This window comes from Mesoplodon densirostris, chromosome 3, assembly GCF_025265405.1.
Source record: "Mesoplodon densirostris isolate mMesDen1 chromosome 3, mMesDen1 primary haplotype, whole genome shotgun sequence".
Lineage (NCBI taxonomy): Eukaryota > Metazoa > Chordata > Mammalia > Artiodactyla > Ziphiidae > Mesoplodon > Mesoplodon densirostris.
In genome coordinates this window covers 32,993,870-33,013,982 of record NC_082663.1, presented here as the reverse complement: position 1 = coordinate 33,013,982, position 20,113 = coordinate 32,993,870, and the positions used below count along the sequence as shown (strand labels likewise).

The window sequence follows — 20,113 nt, the reverse complement described above, 5'->3', positions numbered from 1 at the left end:
GTGGGACAAGTGGGGGCTACTCTTCCTTGCGGTGTGCGGGCTTCTCATTGCAGTGGCTTCTCTTGTTGCGGAGCATGGGCTCTAGGCGCATGGGCTTCGGTAGTTGTGGCATGCAAGACCAGTAGTTGTGGCTCACAGGCTCTAGAGCACAGGCTCAGTAGTTGTGGCGCACGGACTTAGTTGCTCGGTGGCATGTGGGACCTTCCCAGACCAGGTCTTGAACCCATGTCCCCTGCATTGGCAGGTGGATTCTTAACTACTGTGCCACCAGGGAAGTCCACCAATCATATGCTTAATAGTGGATCTCTATAAATACTACATCCTTTTAAAAACTCTTAATTAGCATTTTAACCAGGTTAGCAAGACAAAATAATAAATGAGTTTTACATATTGGAAAGAAGGCATTATACATTGTAGATGATATATCTAGAAAACTCTGAATCAACTGAAGAACAACTTCAGTAATTCAGTACAGTGGAAACCTGAAAATATAGATTTAATAGATTTATTTTGTGTTTCAGCAATAATCAGTAAATATAATGGGGAAAAATGATACTATTTCCAAAGTAGACAAGAAAACTATATATAACAAATAAAAATAAGAAATGTGGAAGATGTGTGTGTGTGTTTAGGGGGTACTTTTCAATTTGTTTAATTGATTTTCAAGAAGGCAGAGCTAATCTGTAGGTAGAAATGAGAATATTTGTTGCCTTTGTTGTGGAGGGGGACTGATTGAAAAGTGGTGTGAAGGAACTTTCTAGGATGATGAAAGTGCTATACCTTGATTGAGGTATTGGTTACAGGGGTATAGATATTGTTCACAATTTATTGAACTATACCATTAAAATCTGTGTATTTTACTGTAAGTAATTATACCTCAATTTAGAAAAAATGGCAAAGAAACCTGAATCTGAAGTTCATCTAGAATAAACAGGAAAAATTCAACTATGAAAACATTTTTGAAAAAGTTTAAATGGAGGAGAAGGGAAAGATTTTTTTCTCATATTTTAAAAAATGTAAGCTGGGTTATTAAGAGAGAAAAAAATGAAAAAGAATCAAGGGTTGCAGACCCTGATATATAGAAGACTTCAGTATATCAAAAGTATGAAAATCAGTTTGGAAAGCATGCTGGGATAGTTGAATAAACATTTGGGAAAAAATGAGCTTATCAATATTAAGCCAAAGTCTATTTCCTGACAGATTGAAAACTGAAATGTTAATCGTTAACTCATTTAAAACACACACGTGGGTGTGCATGCATACAAAGAAAATGCCTGATCTTTGAAGTAAGGGAGGAGTTTCTGAGCTTAAAATCTAAAGTTAAGTTACAAATCAGATAAAAGATTTGAAACAGATAAAAGGCTAATATTCCCACTATATAAAGAACTCCTTGCAGTTGATAGGAAGGAAGAACCATTCAGTAAGACATGAACAAAAGATACGAAAAAATTCAGAGATATTAAGAAACAAATCAGAGTTTTGGGAAGTATATTCAGTGACTCTTATTAGGTAATTTATCCACATGTCCTTTTAAATGTCATTAAGTAGAAAGTTTTTCAAGTCAGAAAGGAAATTAAGTATTAAAATCCCAGATTTCTGATTAAATTTTATTAATTATCCCCTATATATTAAGTTTTTCTTTTTTATTTTAGCACTTCAGAATCCAGAGGTGGTGGCCCTTCGAGGTGGACTAAACACCATCTTGAAAAATGTGATCGATTGCCAATTAAGTCGAATAAATGAGGCTCTCATTACTACAATTTTACACCTCCTTAATCATCCAAAGACCCGACAGTATGTACGAGCTGATGTAGAATTAGAGGTAGGAACTTTAATATTCTTTTCTAGCTTTAAAATATGACTTTAAATACATACTCTTACTTTGAAATTTTAAAGTTAATATGCAGCACAACATTAATTATTAAACCTAAATTAACTAATAAGATTCGCTTATCCCAGCAGTATTTTATAGCTCATTCAATTTGGACTGAATTGAAAAAATTCTCAAGAATATTTCATCAACATGTAAAGTGAAGTTTATTTTTTTTTATTATCTATGAAAACTTGACTGAGCAAATTAGAGCACAAGTAAGGTTTCATAGACATTTACGTATTTATTTAAGAAGACCATTTCTTTTTAAGGACTATAGTATGTTAATTGTGTGTGAATAGCTCCTGCTAATTATATACTATTTATTTATTAAACCATGCTAAAACTCTCTGAACTTGGAGACACTTGTTGGCAACTAATGACCATATATAATTGAAAGAAATAGAATACATATCTTTTTTTAAACACTCTACAATTTCTTTTTTTTTTCTTTTTATGAATTCAGGGATTTTTTTTGTTGTTTTTACAGTTGGTCTAAAATAGTAAGGCTACCATATACCCTTTTCTATAATAAAGTATGTAGTAGAGGTTGGAACAGAATTATCACAAACTTTATTCTTTTTTTATTCTCCCCTCATGTTTGTCCATGCCCCGTGGCTTGTGGGATCTTAGTTCCCCTGACCAGGGATTAAACCTGGGCCCTCGGCAGTATGAGCATGGAGTCCTAACCTCTGGACCACCAGGGAGTTACCACAAAATGTATTCTTATAGTTTATTTGCGTGAATGTATTACGTTGTTGTCCGTTGCAGATATCATTCAGAGTAAGTTTAAACCAAGGCTTTATTTGGGTATGAAATTATGCAAATTATAAAAGATTTATTGTTCCCTACTTTGCCTGTTTAAATCATTTTGTGAAACGTCTTGAATGTTATAGTTCTGGTTTTATGAGGGCTACTAGAAATATTTTGAGATTATAAAATTGACATTAGCTTGTATCATTAACTAACGAATTTAGGTACAATATTCTCCTTAATAAGTGATTTTAAATACATTATTCATGGGAGTCCAGTGGGAATAAGCTGGCATTTTTGATATTTTACAGTGTATTTTGATTTAAGTTTTTTCTTTATGGAGAAAATGGATATTTGAAGTGGAGAAGTGGAGAAAATGATATTTTAAGATTGGAGAGATGATTGCAATAAAGGAAGATATTGTGTATAGGCCTGTTTTTTATTCCTATATAATTGTGCATCAGATTAGTAAAGCCTTTGTGTAAATGAAAAAACCTCAAAAAGTATATGGTAGATATTTAAGTACATGACTATATTTGCGTAAGTTCTTTAAAGCCACAAATGTTCTTTTTTTCCTTAACAAGATCCCCCTAAAGTAGCATAGTGATTGAGAGCATAGACTTTGGGCTATACAAATCTGGTTTTGGTTTTTTGTTCTGTAACCTACTAGCTTTATGATTTGGGGCAAGTTATTAGCCTCTCTTGGACCCATTTTTTTCCTAGGTAAAATAAAAGTCATGATTTTTACCTTAAAGAATTATTGTGAAGAATAAATACTATAATAATAATAGTAGTAGTAATAGCAGCAACTAACACTCTTGTAAAGCTTATAATGAGTTAGGCAATATTTCCAGGTGCTTTACATATATTCATTCTAATCTACATAAATGTTTTGTTTAGTACCTGGCACATAATAAGTATTCAATAAATACTGATTGCCTTGGATATTAATCATTATCATCATCTTCTACTTTATCATTATCTTCATCCTAGAGTCTGCTGTTATAAGAATATTGTCCTCATTTTTATTAATTATATTTTATAAATTTTCACTCTAACTTGATAACTTTGGTTTTTCTTTTCCACATACAAAGGAACTATATTCATTGCTACTGTCTCATTAGGCCCAAATCTTTCTTCTGTTAAAAAAAAAAATCCCTTTTAAAGTTTACCCTGGCTTCTATTTGTATAATCTGTAATATATTTTGACCTCACACAGGAAAAAAAAAAGTACATTTAATATGATAATGTTATTAGAATAGGCAGTCAGTAAGGATTGTAAAATTTTAATTTTAATTTTTTATAGTAAATTTTAAAAACAACATTTTTTTTAAACTTATACTTCAGAGTAGGATAGTGTAGTTCATAGCATCTGCTATGGAAAACTAGAAAAGTTGAATAATTATGGAAATCATATATTTAAAGCAGTATAGAGCTGTGAAAGCAATAAGGACCAGAGGGAGTGAAAAATCTAGAGATGCCCTTGGGGGCACTGTAGATTTAGGCCACAGACTAGAGGTTAAGAATATGACCTAGGCCTAGGTAGAAGACCAGACTATTTGGCAGGCATATGTGTATGTGTATGACAAGCCTAGATACGTGAAAAGTCCCCAGATCAAGTCTGATTTACCCTTCTAGAAGTTTGCTGAGATAAGAATCTTTGGAGAGCAGAAGTTAAAATGTTTCCACTGAGGAAAACACAGTGGAATAGGCTATGGTCTCCAGTGCATAGGACACAGAGGCCTCCCAGGAAGGGGGGTCATGGGCAGAAGTTGAAAGGCCTCTAAGAAGTAGTGAATTTACACAGATTATATGCAGTTGCTTTTTTTCCCTGGGGTCACTTACTGATTAGGACATAATTAGAAGCTGAAAATCCAGGTACGCTTTTCCTGGGACCTGAAAAATCAGAACAGCTTTTGGCAGTTATGTAGTATTCAAGTGACAAACTGGGTATTTCATAGCTGATTTCCTGTTCTTGACATGTCCCAAATTCTGAAGTAATTGTGGATGAGTACCTAAAGATCTAAGTTTAAAACTTACGAAGTATGTAGAAAAAATCCCCAATTTCTCACTGCTAAGGAGAAAAAAAAAAAAACTTGCCAAAGTCTCTTGAAAGTTTTGGAGGTCCATACTTTAGAAACACAAGAAAACCAAAGGTACATTCAAATCTTAACAAAATTGCAGCATAGTCTCAATTAACTAAGTTGGTGACTAGGATAAGCGCATCAGTCCCTTTTAAATACCTGACTAACAGAGGAAAGGATAAACTGTCTCTGATGGAGATAACATCACTTGGAACCTCTAATAAAATTTACAGTGTCTGACATTTAGTCAGAAATTTGATTGAGTGCCATACAAAAAGACATGACTATGTAACTGAAAACTCAAAAGAAAAGAAATTCCATAGAAGCATGTCCACAGGTGATCCAGATATTACAGCTAGAGGGAAAAGACTTTAAAACAACCGTGATTAACTTGTTAAGGAAAATGGAGAAAAAGAAGAAGAAAATAGATGAAATAATGGAGAATTTCACCATATAATTGGAATGTGCAAAATGAGTCAAATGGAACTAGTACAGAAAAATATAAAACCTGAAATTCTGAACTCAATGAAATTAAAAATCCATTTTGTATAGAAGATATCATTAGTAAATTGAAAGAAAAGTCAATAAAAATATCGAGTAAAACATTGGCGGGCAGGGAAGACAAAGGAAATGAACAGAACAAAAGGGATAAAACATAATTGTTGTCTTTGGAGAAGAGAGAGAAAATGAGCAGAAGCAGATATCCAAAGAAGCAGTGGTCAAAACTTTTGTTTCTAAAACTGATGAAACTTCATAAAGCTCAGAAAACTCAAGATAATACAAAGAAAACAACATGTACGCACATCATGGTAAGGTTGTTGAAAACCAAGATAAATAAAAATCTTAAAATCAGCTTGAGAAAAAAGACTACTTTCAAAGGAACAAGTCTGACAGCTGATTTCCCAACAGAAATAATGGAACTAGAAGATAGTAGAATGGCATCTTTAGAGTGCAGAAAGAAAATGTCGACCTACCCCAGAGAAAATGTCTTTCAAAACCAAAGGTAAAATAAAGATTTTTTAGACTAAAGAAAAAAGACCCAAGGAAATTTAAAGAAACAGTATTCTTTCTTGGATTCCTTGCCTTTATGTTATGAAGACAGTAAAGCGGCCTATGGTGAGGCACACGTGGGAAGGAACTGAGACCTTTTGCCAACAATTAGCACGTTGTGAGTAAACCATCTTAAAGCAGATTCTACGGCTTCAGTCAAGCCTTGAGATGACTGCAGCCCTGACCAATATTTTGACTACAATTTTATGAGGCACCCTGAGCCATAACTGCACAACTAAACTCTTCTAGATTCCTGACTCACAGAAACATTGTGAGATAATAAATATTTATTGTTTTTTAAAAAATGAGACAGACTGAAAGGAAGGTTAAAGAGAATCCTTAAAAGGAAAATGATCCGAGACAAACAAGGAAATGCAGGAAGGAATGAAGGGTGGTAAAAAAGGTACACATGACAAAATATAAAAGACTACTCATTGTCAAAAACAATATTTGTAATGTCTTAGGTATTTTAAATTATTATTATTATTTATTTTTTTTTCTTTTTGCGGTATGCGGGCCTCTCACTGTTGTGGCCTCTCCCGTTGCGGAGCACAGGCTCCGGACGCGCAGGCCCAGCGGCCATGGCTCACGGGCCCAGCCGCTCCGCGGCATATGGGATCCTCCCAGATCGGGGCACGAACCCGTATCCCCTGCATCGGCAGGCGGACTCTCAACCACTGCGCCACCAGGGAGGCCCTTAAATTATTTTAAAATTAAAATTCAGGCCACAGTAATGCAGTCAGCACAAGGTGGGGATGGGGGAGTTGGTAAATGAGATACAGTGGTTTAAGTTCTAAAATGAGTGAGCCTAACAGGGTTGCTAAATACAAGGACAATACACAAAAATAACTTGGATTTCTTTATACTAGTAACACAAAGAACGTAATTTATAAAGTAAAAATATTTAAATAATGTTCAAAAATAGGCAAAACAAGTCATAGTGTTAGAAATCAGGATAGTAGTCCTGGGGTGAGAACAAAGGGGAGAATAAGGAGGCTTTGAGGATTATAGGGAATGTGCTTAGTTTGAGAAAATCCATCAAACTTCACATTCATGATTTGTGCACTGCTATATGTATGTTAAACGTCAGTTTAGAAGTTCAAAAATTCAGTTTGTACATTTAAAAAAATCACTCAAATATATTCCTTGATGATGAGTTTGAAGAAATAAGTCTCTCAAGCAGTGTACCCAGTTAGAGATACAGAGAAGTGGAATTAATTTTAGCTTGTTACAGGAAGAATACATTTTATAATAAGGACTCTTTTTCTTCTTTTTTTGCCTTTTCTTTTTATTAGCGAATTTTAGCACCCTATACTGATTTTCACTACAGACATAGTCCAGATACAGCTGAAGGACAGCTTAAGTAAGTACCATGCGTGTTACTGTTAAAACTTGTAGATTTGCCTGATTGTACATAGAGCAAGAGAAAAATGAGTTTCAGTAAATTTCCTATTTCATGGAGTTACAGTTCTCTCATAATTACCTGTGGTTTAAAAAATTAAAAGTAAGCATCGGGAAGTTTAAAGACTTGGAATTAGTTTCTTATTTTAAAAAATATAAGATAGGTGGGAGTAGAAACCTAGATCTTTAATCATTTTTCTGTTGTACATGTTTTTAGCGCAATTACATTGAGACACTAAAAGAATTAATAGTGAGTAGAATGAAGAGCGGCCTAAATTGAGTAAGCAGAAAAATATACTGTGTAGAATTTTGAGAGTAAGGTTCATAGGGAAGTAAAAGGAGATAGAGTAAAGATTATTTTCTAGAAATGAGGCAGGATAATTTTCAGTTTTTCTGGAGAGAAATGCACATGTTCACTAGGTATTCTGGGATAACTGTATTTAAATTGATTTATGGAGCAAATAATGAACTGTGAAGATTTTGCCAATGACACAGTTCCAATAAATATGCTATCAGGTGTAGCGTCGTAGGATTGTTGGATTGTAGACACACTTATTTTGAGAGATAGTATGTTTTTAAAATTGCTCACTAAGCTTGGGAACATTGTGAAATGGGCATATTTTTGTTGTTTTTCATTTTTCTCCTGAATTAAAAATAGTGGTTTCATATCTTTAATCACTTCCATCGCTGTGGACTCATTGCATGCTAACATCATGACCTGAGCTAAGAAATTAGAATAGTCATTCTCTGTTTCAGACTTCTCAGACCTTATTCTTGCTAACTAAGTTATGAATTGGGATTCTTAAGCCCCTTTCTTGGCTTCTCCTATGACACTTGGGCATGCTCTTTATTGTTGAAGAATGTATGCATTTTCTATTGCTGCATGACATACCACTACAAATATAGCAGTTTAAAATAACATCAGTTTATTAGTTCACAGTTCAGTAGGTCAGAGGTCTGGCAGGTTCTTATCTGGAAGTTCTGGTGAAGAAGCCATTTATTTCTAGATTCACTCAGATTGTTGGCAGAATTCACTTCCTTGCTCTTATACAAATAAAGTTCCTGTTTTCTTGCTGACTGTCAACTGGGGCCTACTCTCAGCTTCTAATGGCCACCCTCTTTTCCTGGTGCACAGTACTCTTCATCTTCAAACACAGCAGGAATTCCTTGAATCTTTGTGCTTTGAATCTCTCTGACTTCTTCTTCTGCCTCCAGCTAGAGAAAGCTCTCCAGTTCGATCAAGCCCACCAGATGATCTCCCTATCTTAAGGTCTGCTGGGCTATGTAACATAAACATAATCACAATCATGGCAATGATATCATATTCACAGGGATCCAGGGAATAAGACCTAGAATCTTGAGAGGATAGGGGCATTTTTAGAATTCTGCCTACCAGGATAAGCAAGAGATGAATCTGGATATTTTTTAGAGTTGAGGAGAGGGGAGTACATTACACCAAAATCCTTTCTTTTCTGTTTGGTTCAGTACTTTGCTTTCCTCAAGTTTCTGGAGTATGGGCAGTTTCTGGAACATGGGTACATTATAGCTAGGGAATAAGGAAATGGGTGTTTTTTTTTTTTTTTTTTTTTTTTTTTTTTTTTACAATACTACTAACTTATCAAATAGGTTAGAGATTGGATTACCAGGCAATCAGTATAAGTATGTCACAAACACTTTTAAGAGAAGGAGCACCAAAAGCTTAATCACACAGTTGTCTGATTCTCATTTCTTCCACCAACCCCCCCTCCCCATTTTAGTTTCTGTTATAGTGTCATGTTGATTAGTACAACAGAGCTTAGTGTGGTTGGTTTGTATGTGTGGGGGATGTTTTTAACTGTTTCATTTCTCTTTTGTAAACTATCTGCTTGCTTACCATTCTTTAATTTGATTTTCTGTCATTGTTCTTTATCCCTTCTGTTTTTATCTTTCCCAGTTCTCTGGATTTCTGTATTCTCACAACTGTTAAGAACTTTAACATTAGGGAAGTAAAAAAGATGGCACAGAAAAAAAATGGACTGTTGACAGGGTAGAGATGGTTGAGGTGGCATAAATAAAGAGTACAAGGTTGCTATTAAGTATTAAAACTGGCCATAGACCATATATGGAAAATGTTTAACAATGTAAGTAATACTATTGGTTAATTAATTGTCATAAACTATTACATAGAAAGGAACAAGTGAGATGATTGGATACCAGTTATAAAAGAAGAAAGTAGCTGGTAGTAGGCCCCAGCTGACACAAAGAAAACAGAAACCTCAGTTGTATAACACCAAGGAAGTGAATTCTGCCAACAACCTGAATGAGCTTAGAAATAGATCAATAATAATATCTAGTTATCTAATAATATCTCTGTGAATATCTGAGTTGTTGAGCTTGCTTGGTAGAAATGCTCAGATAAATTTGGGACAAGATTTTTGAAGTAAAGAGAATACATGTGGTAAAAGTAAGAGGTTTATGTGGTAATTTTCTTTGCTAAGGGGCAGTATTTTGACAGAGATGCTTATTAAGCAGGCTGGTGTTGTCTCTAATGCTCAATTAAAGGTGTTAGTGAGCTACCTAAGAATAGTTTTCAGAAAGAGCAGGAAAAGTAGAACTCAGTGGGAAAGCGGAATTTATAATTTGTTTTAAAAGATGTTGTGAATTTTAAATGGGGGGAGGTGTGATCAGTACATAATTGTGTAATTTGTTTTGAGGTAGATCTGATCTTTATTTTCTTTTAATATATTGTTGAATTTCCTATGTAAATATTTAAATGTGAAGTAATGATAGCTCTTATTCTGATAGTGGTAGGAAAAACTCACTTTTTATTTTAACATTTAATTTCTTTGACCCCCCTACCCCACCACCTCACCCAACAGAGAAGACAGAGAAGCAAGGTTTCTAGCAAGTAAAATGGGAATCATAGCAACATTCCGGTCATGGGCAGGTAAGTTCCTCTGTGCTGCTTTATAACATCCAATAAGAAAAGCTTGGCTATTTTTTCAAATGTTGAATAATTATTGTAGCATCTGCTTTAGATGTTAACCTAGTCTTTCTTTATATGTTATCATTAGAACCAAGAGGGGTTTGTACACAAGTCTTAAAATTGACCATTTGTAAGTCAATGTGCTAATGATAACCTGCGCATTAAAATAAACTTAAACAAGATCTATACCCAAAAAAATGTTTAAGAGTGTTAGTTGAATATGTAACTAAAATTTGTTCCTAAAAATATAATGTAGAATGTCATAAATACCAAATAAACAAGATAGGCCATTAGTAGTCCCAAATTACATTCTTTTTCATTATGGTTTATTACAGGATGTTGAATATAGTTCCCTGTACTATACAGTAGGACCTTGTTGTTTATTTTATATATAGTAGTGTGTATCTGTAAATCCCAAACTCCTAATTTATCGCTCCCCCACTCCCTTTCCCCTTTGGTAACCATAAGTTTGTTTTCCCTGTCTGTGAGTCTGTTTCTGTTTCATAAATAAATCCATTTGTATCATATTTTAGATTCCACATATAAGTGATATCGTATGGTATTTGTCTTTCTATCTGACTTACTTCACTTAGTATGATGATAATCTCTAGGTCCATCCATGTTGCTGCATATGGCATTATTTCATTCTTTTTTATGGCTGAGTAATATTTCATTGTGTGTGTGTGTGTGTGTGTATCTCACATCTTTATCCATTTATCTGTTGATGGACATTTAGATTGCTTCCATGTCTTGGCTTTTGTAAATAGTGCTGCAGTGAACATTGGGGTGCATGTATCTTTTATTTATTTATTTAAATTTATTTTCATGTTTGCTTTTTTTTAATTTTAATTTTATTTTTTTATATAGCAGGTTCTTATTAGTTATCTATTTTATACATATTAGTGTATATATGTCAGTCCCTCTCCCAATTCACCCCCTCCCCGCCCTGCTTTCCCCCCATTGGTGTCCATACGTTTGTTCTCTACATCTGTGTCTCTATTTCTGCCTTGCAGACCAGTTCATCTGTACCATTTTTCTAGATTCCACATATATGTGTTAATATACAATATTTGTTTTTCTCTTTCTGACTTATTTCACTCTGTATAACAGTCTGCATGTATCTTTTCAAATTAGAGTTTTCTCTGGTTATATGCCCAGGCATGGGATTGCAGGATCATGTGGTAACTCTATTTTTAGTTTTTAAAGAAACCTCCATACTGTTTTCCATAACGGCTGCACCAATTTACATTCCCACCAACAGTGTAGGAGGGTTCCTATTTCTCCACAACCTCTCCAGCATTTATTATTTATAGACTTTTTTTTTTTTTTTGCGGTACACGGGCCTCTCACTGCTGTGGCCTCTCTTGCCGTGAAACACAGGCTCCTGACGCACAGGCCCAGCGGCCACGGCTCACAGGCCCAGCCGCTCTGCGGCACGTGGGATCCCCCTGGACTGGGGCACGAACCCGTGTCCCCTGCATCGGCAGGCAGACTCTCAACCACTGTGCCACCAGGGAAGCCCTATTTGTAGACTTTTTAATGATGGCCATTCTGACTGGTGTGGGGTAATACCTCATTGTAGTTTTGATTTGCATTTCTCTAATAATTAGTGATGTTGAGCATCTTTTCGTGTGCCTACTGGCCATCTGTATGTCTTCTTGGGAGAAATGTCTGTTTAGGTCTTCTGTCCATTTTTTGATTGGTTTGCTTGTTTTTTTGTTATTGAGTTGTGTGAGCTGTTTGTATATTTTGGAAATTAATCCCTTGTCGGTTGCCTCATTTGCAAATATTTTCTCCCACTCCATAGGTTGTCTTTTCATTTTGTTTATGGTTTCCTTTGCTGTGCAGAAGCTTATAAGTTTCATTAGGTCCCATTTGTTTATTTTTGCTTTTCTTTTTTTTTTTTTTTAATTTTTATTGGAGTATAGTTGATTTACAGTATTGCGTTAGTTTCAGGTGTACAGCCAAGTGAATCAGTTATACATATATCCACTTTTTTTTTTTTTAGATTCTTTTCCCATGTAGGCCATTGCAGAGTATTGAGTAGAATTCCCTGTGCTATACGGCAGGTTATTATTAGTTATGTATTTTATATGTAGTTGTGTGTACATGTCAGTCCCAATCTCCCAGTTTATCCCTCCCCCACTCTTATCCCCTTGTAACCGTAAGTTTGTTTTCTACATCCATGACTCTACTTCTGTTTTTGTAAGTAAGCTCATTTGTACCTCCCCTTTTCTTTTCTAGATTCCACATATAAGCGATATCATATATTTGTCTTTCTGTGTCTGACTTACTTCACTCAGTATGATAATCTCTGGATTCATCTGTGTTGCTGCAAATGGCATTACTTTGTTATTTTTTTATTGCCAATAATATTCCACTATATATATGTACCATGTTTTCTTTATCCATTCCTCTGTTGTTGGACATTTAGGTTGCTTCCATGTTCTGGCTATTGGAAATAGTGCTGCAGTGAACATTGGGGTGCATTCCTTTACACTAACAATGAAAGATCAGAAAGAGAAATTACAGAAGCAGTCCCATTTACCATCGCAACATAAACAATAAAATACCTAAGAATAAACCTACCTAAAGAGGCAAAAGACCTGTACTCAGAAAACTGTAAGATATTGATGAAAGAAATCAAAGACGACACAAACAGATGGGAAGATATACCGTGTTCTTGGATTGGAATAATCAATATTGTGAAAATGAATATACTCCCCAAAGCAATCTACAGATTCAGTGCAATCCCTATCAGATTACCAATGGCATTTTTCATGTAACTAGAACACAAAATCTGTATGAAAACATAAAAGACCTGAATAGCCAAAGCAATCTTGAGAAAGAAAAATGGAGCTGGAGGAATCAGGCTCCCTGACTTCAGACTATACTAGAAAGCTACAATCATCAAAACAGTATGGGACTGGCATAAAAACAGAAATATAGATCAATGGAACAGGATAGAAAGCCCAGAAATAAACCCACTCACCTATGGTCAATTAATCTACGACAAAGGAGGCAAGAGTATACAATGGAGAAAAGACAGTCTCTTCAATAAGTGGTGCTGGGAAAACTGGACAGCTACATGTAAAAGAATGAAATTAGAGCACTCCCTAACACCATACACAAAAATAAACTCCAGATGGATTAAAGACTTAAATGTAATGCTGGACACTATAAAACTCGTAGAGGAAAACATAGGCAAAACACTCTGACATAAATCACAGTAAGATCTTTTTTGATTCACCTCCTAGAGTAATGAAAATAAAAACAAAAATAAATGCGATCTAATTAAACTTAAAAGTGTTTGCACAGCAAAGGAAACCATAAACAAAACAAAAAGACAACCCTCAGGATGGGGGAAGATATTTGCAAATGAAGCAACCGACAAGGGATTAATCTCCAAAATATATAAACAGCTCATGCGGTTCAGTATCAGAAAACCAGATAACCCAATCAGAAAATGGGCAGAAGATCTAAATAGACATTTCTCCAAAGAAGGCATACAGATGGCCAAAAAGCACATGCAAAGATGCTCAACATCACTAATTATTGGGGAAATGCAAATCAAAACTACAGTGAGGTATCACCTCACACCGATCAGAATAGCCCTCATTAAAAAGTCTACAAATAATAAATGCTGGAGAGGATGTGGAGAAAAGGGAACCCTCTTGCACTGTTGGTGGGAATGTAAATTGGTACAGCCACTGTGGAGAATGGTATGGAGGTTCCATAAAAAACTAAAAATAGAACTACTATATGACCCAGCAGTCCCACTCCTGGGCATATACCTGGAGAAAACTGTATTTTTGCTTTTATTTCTATTGCCTAGTAGTCCAGTATTTCTTGAAAGGAGGGATTATACATGTTTTACTTCTCCATGGAATAAAAAGCAAACATTTTTGTTAAAATAATACCACCACTAAATGTATTATTTTGTATTAATGATTACCTCCTCCTTTTTTAAAAAAAATTATTATGTAATTTTTGGCTGCGTTGTCTTTGTTGCTGCATGCAGGTTTTCTCTAGTTGTGGCGAGCAGGGGCTACTCTTCATTGCAGTGCATGGGCTTCTCATTGCGGTGGCTTCTCTTGTTGCAGAGCACAGGCTCTAGGAGCACAGGCCTCAGTAGTTGTGGCACATGAGCTCAGTAGTTGTGGCTTGTGGGCTGTAGAGCGCAGGCTCAGTAGTTGTGGCGCATGGGCTTAGTTGCTACGCGGCATGTGGGATCTTCCCAAACCAGGGCTGGAACCCGTGTCCCCTGCCTTGACAGGTGGATTCTTAACCACTTCGCCACAAGGGAAGCCAACCTCTTCCTTCTTGACTTTGCAGAATAATTTAAGGGATAGCATACAAAGGAGTATAGCAATAAATAGAACAGGAAAATTTACTTGAACATTTCTGTATACTTAAGTAACCAGCTAACATCTTTTCCATAAAAATGACTATCCCAGCTATAGACTTGGCCTCTAGCCAATATATGTACAAGGACTTCCTCCGGCCTCTCACATTTTGGTAAAAATCCCAACCTATACCTCATGACTGCCTATTTTCCCTTATCCTCATGGACAACCTAGGATTCTATGAGGGCTCAACCATCACACATCATTTTTTATACTTTACTAGCCTCCACACATCTTTCAACGTAGAAAACCAACCCAGTCCTCCTGCCAAGGTTAACTGTCAGTGCCCTTGCCTCAGAAATCACTTATAACTTTATTTTCTGTAGCTACAGCTACCGTCCTTCACCATTCTTCAGCTTCCTTGCCATTAGAGTGGTTTCTTTCTTCCCCCCAAGAATGAATTCTATCCCAACTCTGACCACCAGTACAGCCTAGCTATTGTCTTCTCATTCTCCCTACTGTAGACTCTGCTCTCCAGTCACTGTACCTCTAATCTCTGTCAGTCTCTTGTTTCTCTTAAACATTTTTCTGCTGTGCTTCAGTTTGTCCTAGAGTCCTTTAATGCAGTGATCATTAGAAACTTAAAAGGTCGGAGTGTTCTTCCCTTCTATTGAAGTAACAACTGGAATATTATCCAAGTTAGAATTCTGAAAACATTTTCTCACAGAAATCATTTCCTAAATAGTATTAGATTCTGTGATACTGTGTATGGGTTAAATGAGCTTTTGTATGTTTGTAATGTTATTTCTGCCATATATTTCAAAATCCAAAAAACTGACTGAAAAATGAACTTTTAGAGCACAGTTTCTTTTTGAGTTGCAGTAGCCTGTTTTCCCTATTAGTGCAGACTATGATTGCAGATCATTGTATCTTAAGCTATAATCTCTCAAATTACTGTCAGACATCAAAGTTTGAGAAACACTATTTTGGTATTTTAAGTAAGTTTGTCTATTATGTTTTAATTTGAATTTTGAACCTAAGTGCAAAGAGAAGATACATATTATTCATAAATATAGATATATGTGCTTAGCTAGAAATAACAGGGAACTTCAGAATCCTATATGACTTTTTAGAAATGTTTTCCTTTTTAAAAATGTTTCCCCTAACATTTTATTATCAAAAATTCCAACTATACAGAAAAATTATACAGTGAACACCATATACTCCTACCACTTAGATTTTGCTCTATTTGCTTTATTACATATCTACCCATCTGCCTAGTCCTCTGAGAATTCATCAGTCCTCATGTTATTCTAATGCATTTTAAAGAAGTTGCAAAATTAAGTGCTCCTGATTCCTAAACACTTCAGCATGCACATTATTACCTAAAGTTCAGTATTTGTTTAGGGTTCTTATTTGGTTATTTTTGTTTGTTTCTGAGGGTTTTTTTTGGGGGGGATGCTTTGAGGTAAAATTTACCCCTTACAGTGAAATGCACAAATCTTGAGTCTGCAATTTGATGAGTTTTGACAAATGCTTATACCTGTGTATCCAAACTCTTTTTAGGATATAGAATATTACCATCATCGCAGAAAGTTCTCTCATGTCCCTTCCTAGTTAATCCCTGACCCCACTCCTGTAAGAAGCAACCACTGCTCTGTTTATTTTTTATCACAAATCATTTTTGCCTGTTCTGAAACTTCATTTAAGTGGAATCATAGTATATGTATACTTTTGTGTGTAGACTTTTTTCACTCAACTTAATGATTCTGATTTCACTCAGCATAATGCTACTGATTCATGTTGTATATATCAGTAATATATTCCTTTTTATTGCTGAGTAGTATTCCACTGGGTAAATATATCACTGTGTTTTTAGCCTTCCTCCTGTTAGTGAATACCTGACCTGTTTCCAGTTTTGACCATTCTAAATAGAGCTACTGTGAGCAGCATTGTAAAATTTTTTTTCAGATATAAACTTTGTTTCCTTTTGGGTAAATACCAAATAGAACTGCTGAATCACAGGGTGGATATATGGTGTTTTTTTTTTTTGGCCGTGTTGGGTCTTCGTTGCTGCACGCGGGCTTTCTCTAGTTGTGGTGAGCAGGGGCTACTCTTCTTTGCAGTGCGCGGGCTTCTCATTGCAGTGGCTTCTCTTGTTGCAGGGCACGGGCTCTAGGTGCATGGGCTTCATTAGTTGCAGCACGCGGACTTAGTAGTTGCAGCGCTCAGGCTTCAGTAGTTGTGGCACACAAACTCAGTAGTTGTGGCTTGTGGGCTTTAGAACACAGGCTCAGTAGTTGTGGCGCACGGGCTTAGTTGATCCACAGCATGTGGGATCTTCCCATACCAGAGCTCGAACCCCTGTCCCCTGCATAGGCAGGTGGATTCTTAACCACTGCACCACCAGGGAAGTCCCGATATATGTTTAGTTTTATGAGAAACTGCAAGACTTTTTCTCAAAATACTGAAGCACTATTTTATACTCCTATCATGTAGGTATGTGAGTTCCAGTTGCTGTACATCCTTGCCAGCATCTGGTGTTATCAGTTTTTAATTTCAGCCACTCTAGTGGGTGTGTGACAGTATCTTATTTTGACTGTAATTTGCATTTCCCCAGTGACTAATGATATTGAACACTTTTGTGTTTATTGGCTACTTACTGATACATATCTTTTTTTGTGACATGGTGTTAATATGTTTTAAATTGTTTGAGTAAATTCTCTCACTTAATATTTTGATCCATGCAGTTTATTTGAAGTCTGTTGGTTATACTCTTCTGTGCATTCGTTAAGTTTTTAGACTTAAACTTTTAAAAGGCAAATGCCAAGCAAAGTTTATCAGTTTAGGTTGAGAAAGTGTTAAATAAGCAAGACATTGTCTTAGTCTCTCCAATATCCCTGAGAATCACTCATCAGAAAATGGGAATAATAGGCAGTCAGATTCATGAAACCTTTTTGGGTATGAAACAAACAGAAGAAGTAATTTAAAGGATAAATTATTGATAACCTCTAATTGGGAAATTCAGAGAATGTTTGAAATATACTATCAATTATGATAATCAAATAATGTAATAGTGTAATTTGGCTTGGAAAAATGTCACATTTTGTATTATGGATACATTACTATAGAAAATTTTTTTGAAATTCAAATCAGTTATTTTTTTTTCTTTTTATCTTTTTTAGGTATTATTAATTTATGTAAACCTGGAAACTCTGGGATTCAGTCTCTAATTGGAGTACTTTGCATTCCAAATATGGAAATAAGGGTAGGTAAAAGTTATTCTGATTGTTTCATTTGTGGAGTTTTAGTGGAGGAAATTAATTGGAAAAAATTTATTTCAGGTAATGCTTTTTCCTCATGAATTGTTAATCTGTATCACAGAGCATTTTAAAAATACATGAATAAATATTTACTACTTAGTTGAACCCTAAGAATATAATATGAGTCATTTGAAACACTGCTGTTGTTAGGAACTAGGGCTGTATTAAAATTAGATTAAAAATGTGAAATTAATTATGCTTTATTCAATAAAAAGTGCAAACAATACACAGGGGCATTCTCATTGTAAAAGGTTCAAGCAGTACAGAAAAATATACTTAAAAAGTAAATATAGTATTTATGCAACTTATGCCTTCTAACTTGTGTTTTTATATGTTATGAGTAGTGGTTCTGATTAAAATTGGGGTATTTATATCCTTTTTTTTAGATATAGTTCTAAGTTATTAGTGTATAGGAATTGTATTAAACAACTAAAACAAATTGAAATTAGAGGAAAAAAATTAACTCTTCATGTGGTTCTTCCTTTTCCTCTTTAATGTTTTTGTTTTAATTTTGTTCAAAGGGACAAAATTTGCCCCTTTGTTTCTTATTATTAGTAGTAAATATTAGCTAGAGGTGCCTTGCTTAAAATGTGAACTAAAAATAAAAGCATTTAGAACATGGAAGGATGTAATTATAGATGGAAAGGTTCCAATTCAGTTGACTTCTTACTCAGCAAATGGTGAAAGAACATGGTCCTTTGAGTCTGGCCGACTGAGGTTTGACTCCTGGTTTTATTATTTATAGCTCCATGACCTTGGGCAAATTATTTTTAACCTTTAAATGTATTTCTTCATGTGTACAGTGGGGATAATAAAAGATTTATTGACAAGATTACATCATGTATATGTAGTAAGCATTCAGTAGTTATCTCTTCTGTAATATAGGCCTGATAATGATAGTTTTCTAAAATACAGTAGTTCTGTTTTTATCAATTTTAATCTGTGAATAGGACATTAAAAAAATTGCAAACAAAGATTTATTCCATAAAAATAAATGAACTGTATTTATTTGTACTTGCAGCGAGGTCTCCTTGAAGTGCTTTATGACATATTTCGTCTTCCTCTACCTGTTGTGACGGAAGAGTTCATAGAAGCACTGCTCAGTGTAGGTAAGTATTGGAAATGCATTCACTACTCATATATTATAATTTTTTAAATGGATTATCTAATGGAGACAGAGTTCCTCAAAGGAAAAATACTGAACTAAATATTGAATATCATTTTCTTTTCTTACTGCCTATTTGTGGCCTGAAATTAATATAAAAATAAAACCTCAGATAAATTTCTAAAAAGAAATTTTAATTTCTTCTCTATCACCCTAGCTCCTGAAATGAGCAGTGAAATTAATAGAAGGATGGACTAAGAAAGGAAGAGAGGAGTTAATAAGAAACCTTATGTGATTCTCACAGTAGATTATTTGATTCTTGTTATTTTATTTTAGCCCACATGACTCTGAGTCCCTCAGTGAAGCAAGTTAAATCTGTGTTCATTTACATAAATCATTTTTTTCTGTATGCCTTCTTGAGTCTTTTTTTTTTTTTTAACGAACATTTAAGAAAATTATTTGTAGCCTGCTTACCTGGTGGTTATTTGAAGTGTTTCATTGGTATATTATTTTCTTCTAACTATCTAAATTTAACTATTTTAGATCCAGGTAGATTCCAAGACAGTTGGAGGCTTTCGGATGGCTTTGTAGCAGCTGAGGCAAAAACTATTCTTCCTCATCGTGCCAGATCCAGGTAGACTTCAGATATAGAAATAGTTCAGATTTATTACAATTACTATTTTTATGTTAAATTTTGTAGTGTATGGAACAATATTTAAATTTTTCTGTGCCGTGCTTATTTCTAGGCCAGACCTCATGGATAATTATTTGGCACTGATACTCTCAGCATTTATTCGTAATGGGCTTTTAGAGGTAAGAGTTATAAACCTTATTTTATTCTATTTTATTTATTTTATTTTCTCTAACAGAATTCTTTCAGACCAACAAACATATGATGCATAATTATATTCATATATACTATTTTGCAGCTATGATATTTTCTTCTTATTTTCAAAGGGTTTGGTTGAGGTGATAACAAACAGCGATGACCATATCTCAGTGAGAGCTACCATCCTTTTAGGAGAGCTTTTACATATGGTAAGTTTAACAACTTCTGATTATGTTTCATACTATTAATGTTTTAATTTATGAAACAGGCTATTTTAACGATGTTACTTTGCATTATCTCAAAAAAATAAGTTTGCATTTATTTGAATGTTTATCTTTGCATTAAAAAGAGCCCTTGATACCTTGTATCTTATATATATAGGCTGGT

At 34.8% G+C, this 20,113-nt stretch overlaps 1 protein-coding gene across 5 annotated transcripts in view; it reads left to right on the top strand.

Moving 5' to 3' along the window:
- RICTOR (RPTOR independent companion of MTOR complex 2) overlaps positions 1-20,113 on the top strand; it is a 121,842-nt gene that overhangs the window by 61,750 nt on the left and 39,979 nt on the right. For all 5 annotated transcript variants that reach the window (XM_060092831.1, XM_060092830.1, XM_060092828.1 and 2 more), the window contains exons 8-15: positions 1,653-1,822; positions 7,053-7,120; positions 10,017-10,084; positions 17,655-17,737; positions 18,814-18,901; positions 19,441-19,531; positions 19,644-19,710; positions 19,855-19,935. In XM_060092831.1, the coding sequence (XP_059948814.1) occupies positions 1,653-1,822; positions 7,053-7,120; positions 10,017-10,084; positions 17,655-17,737; positions 18,814-18,901; positions 19,441-19,531; positions 19,644-19,710; positions 19,855-19,935 (716 nt within the window). The remainder of the gene's footprint in view (positions 1-1,652; positions 1,823-7,052; positions 7,121-10,016; positions 10,085-17,654; positions 17,738-18,813; positions 18,902-19,440; positions 19,532-19,643; positions 19,711-19,854; positions 19,936-20,113) is intronic.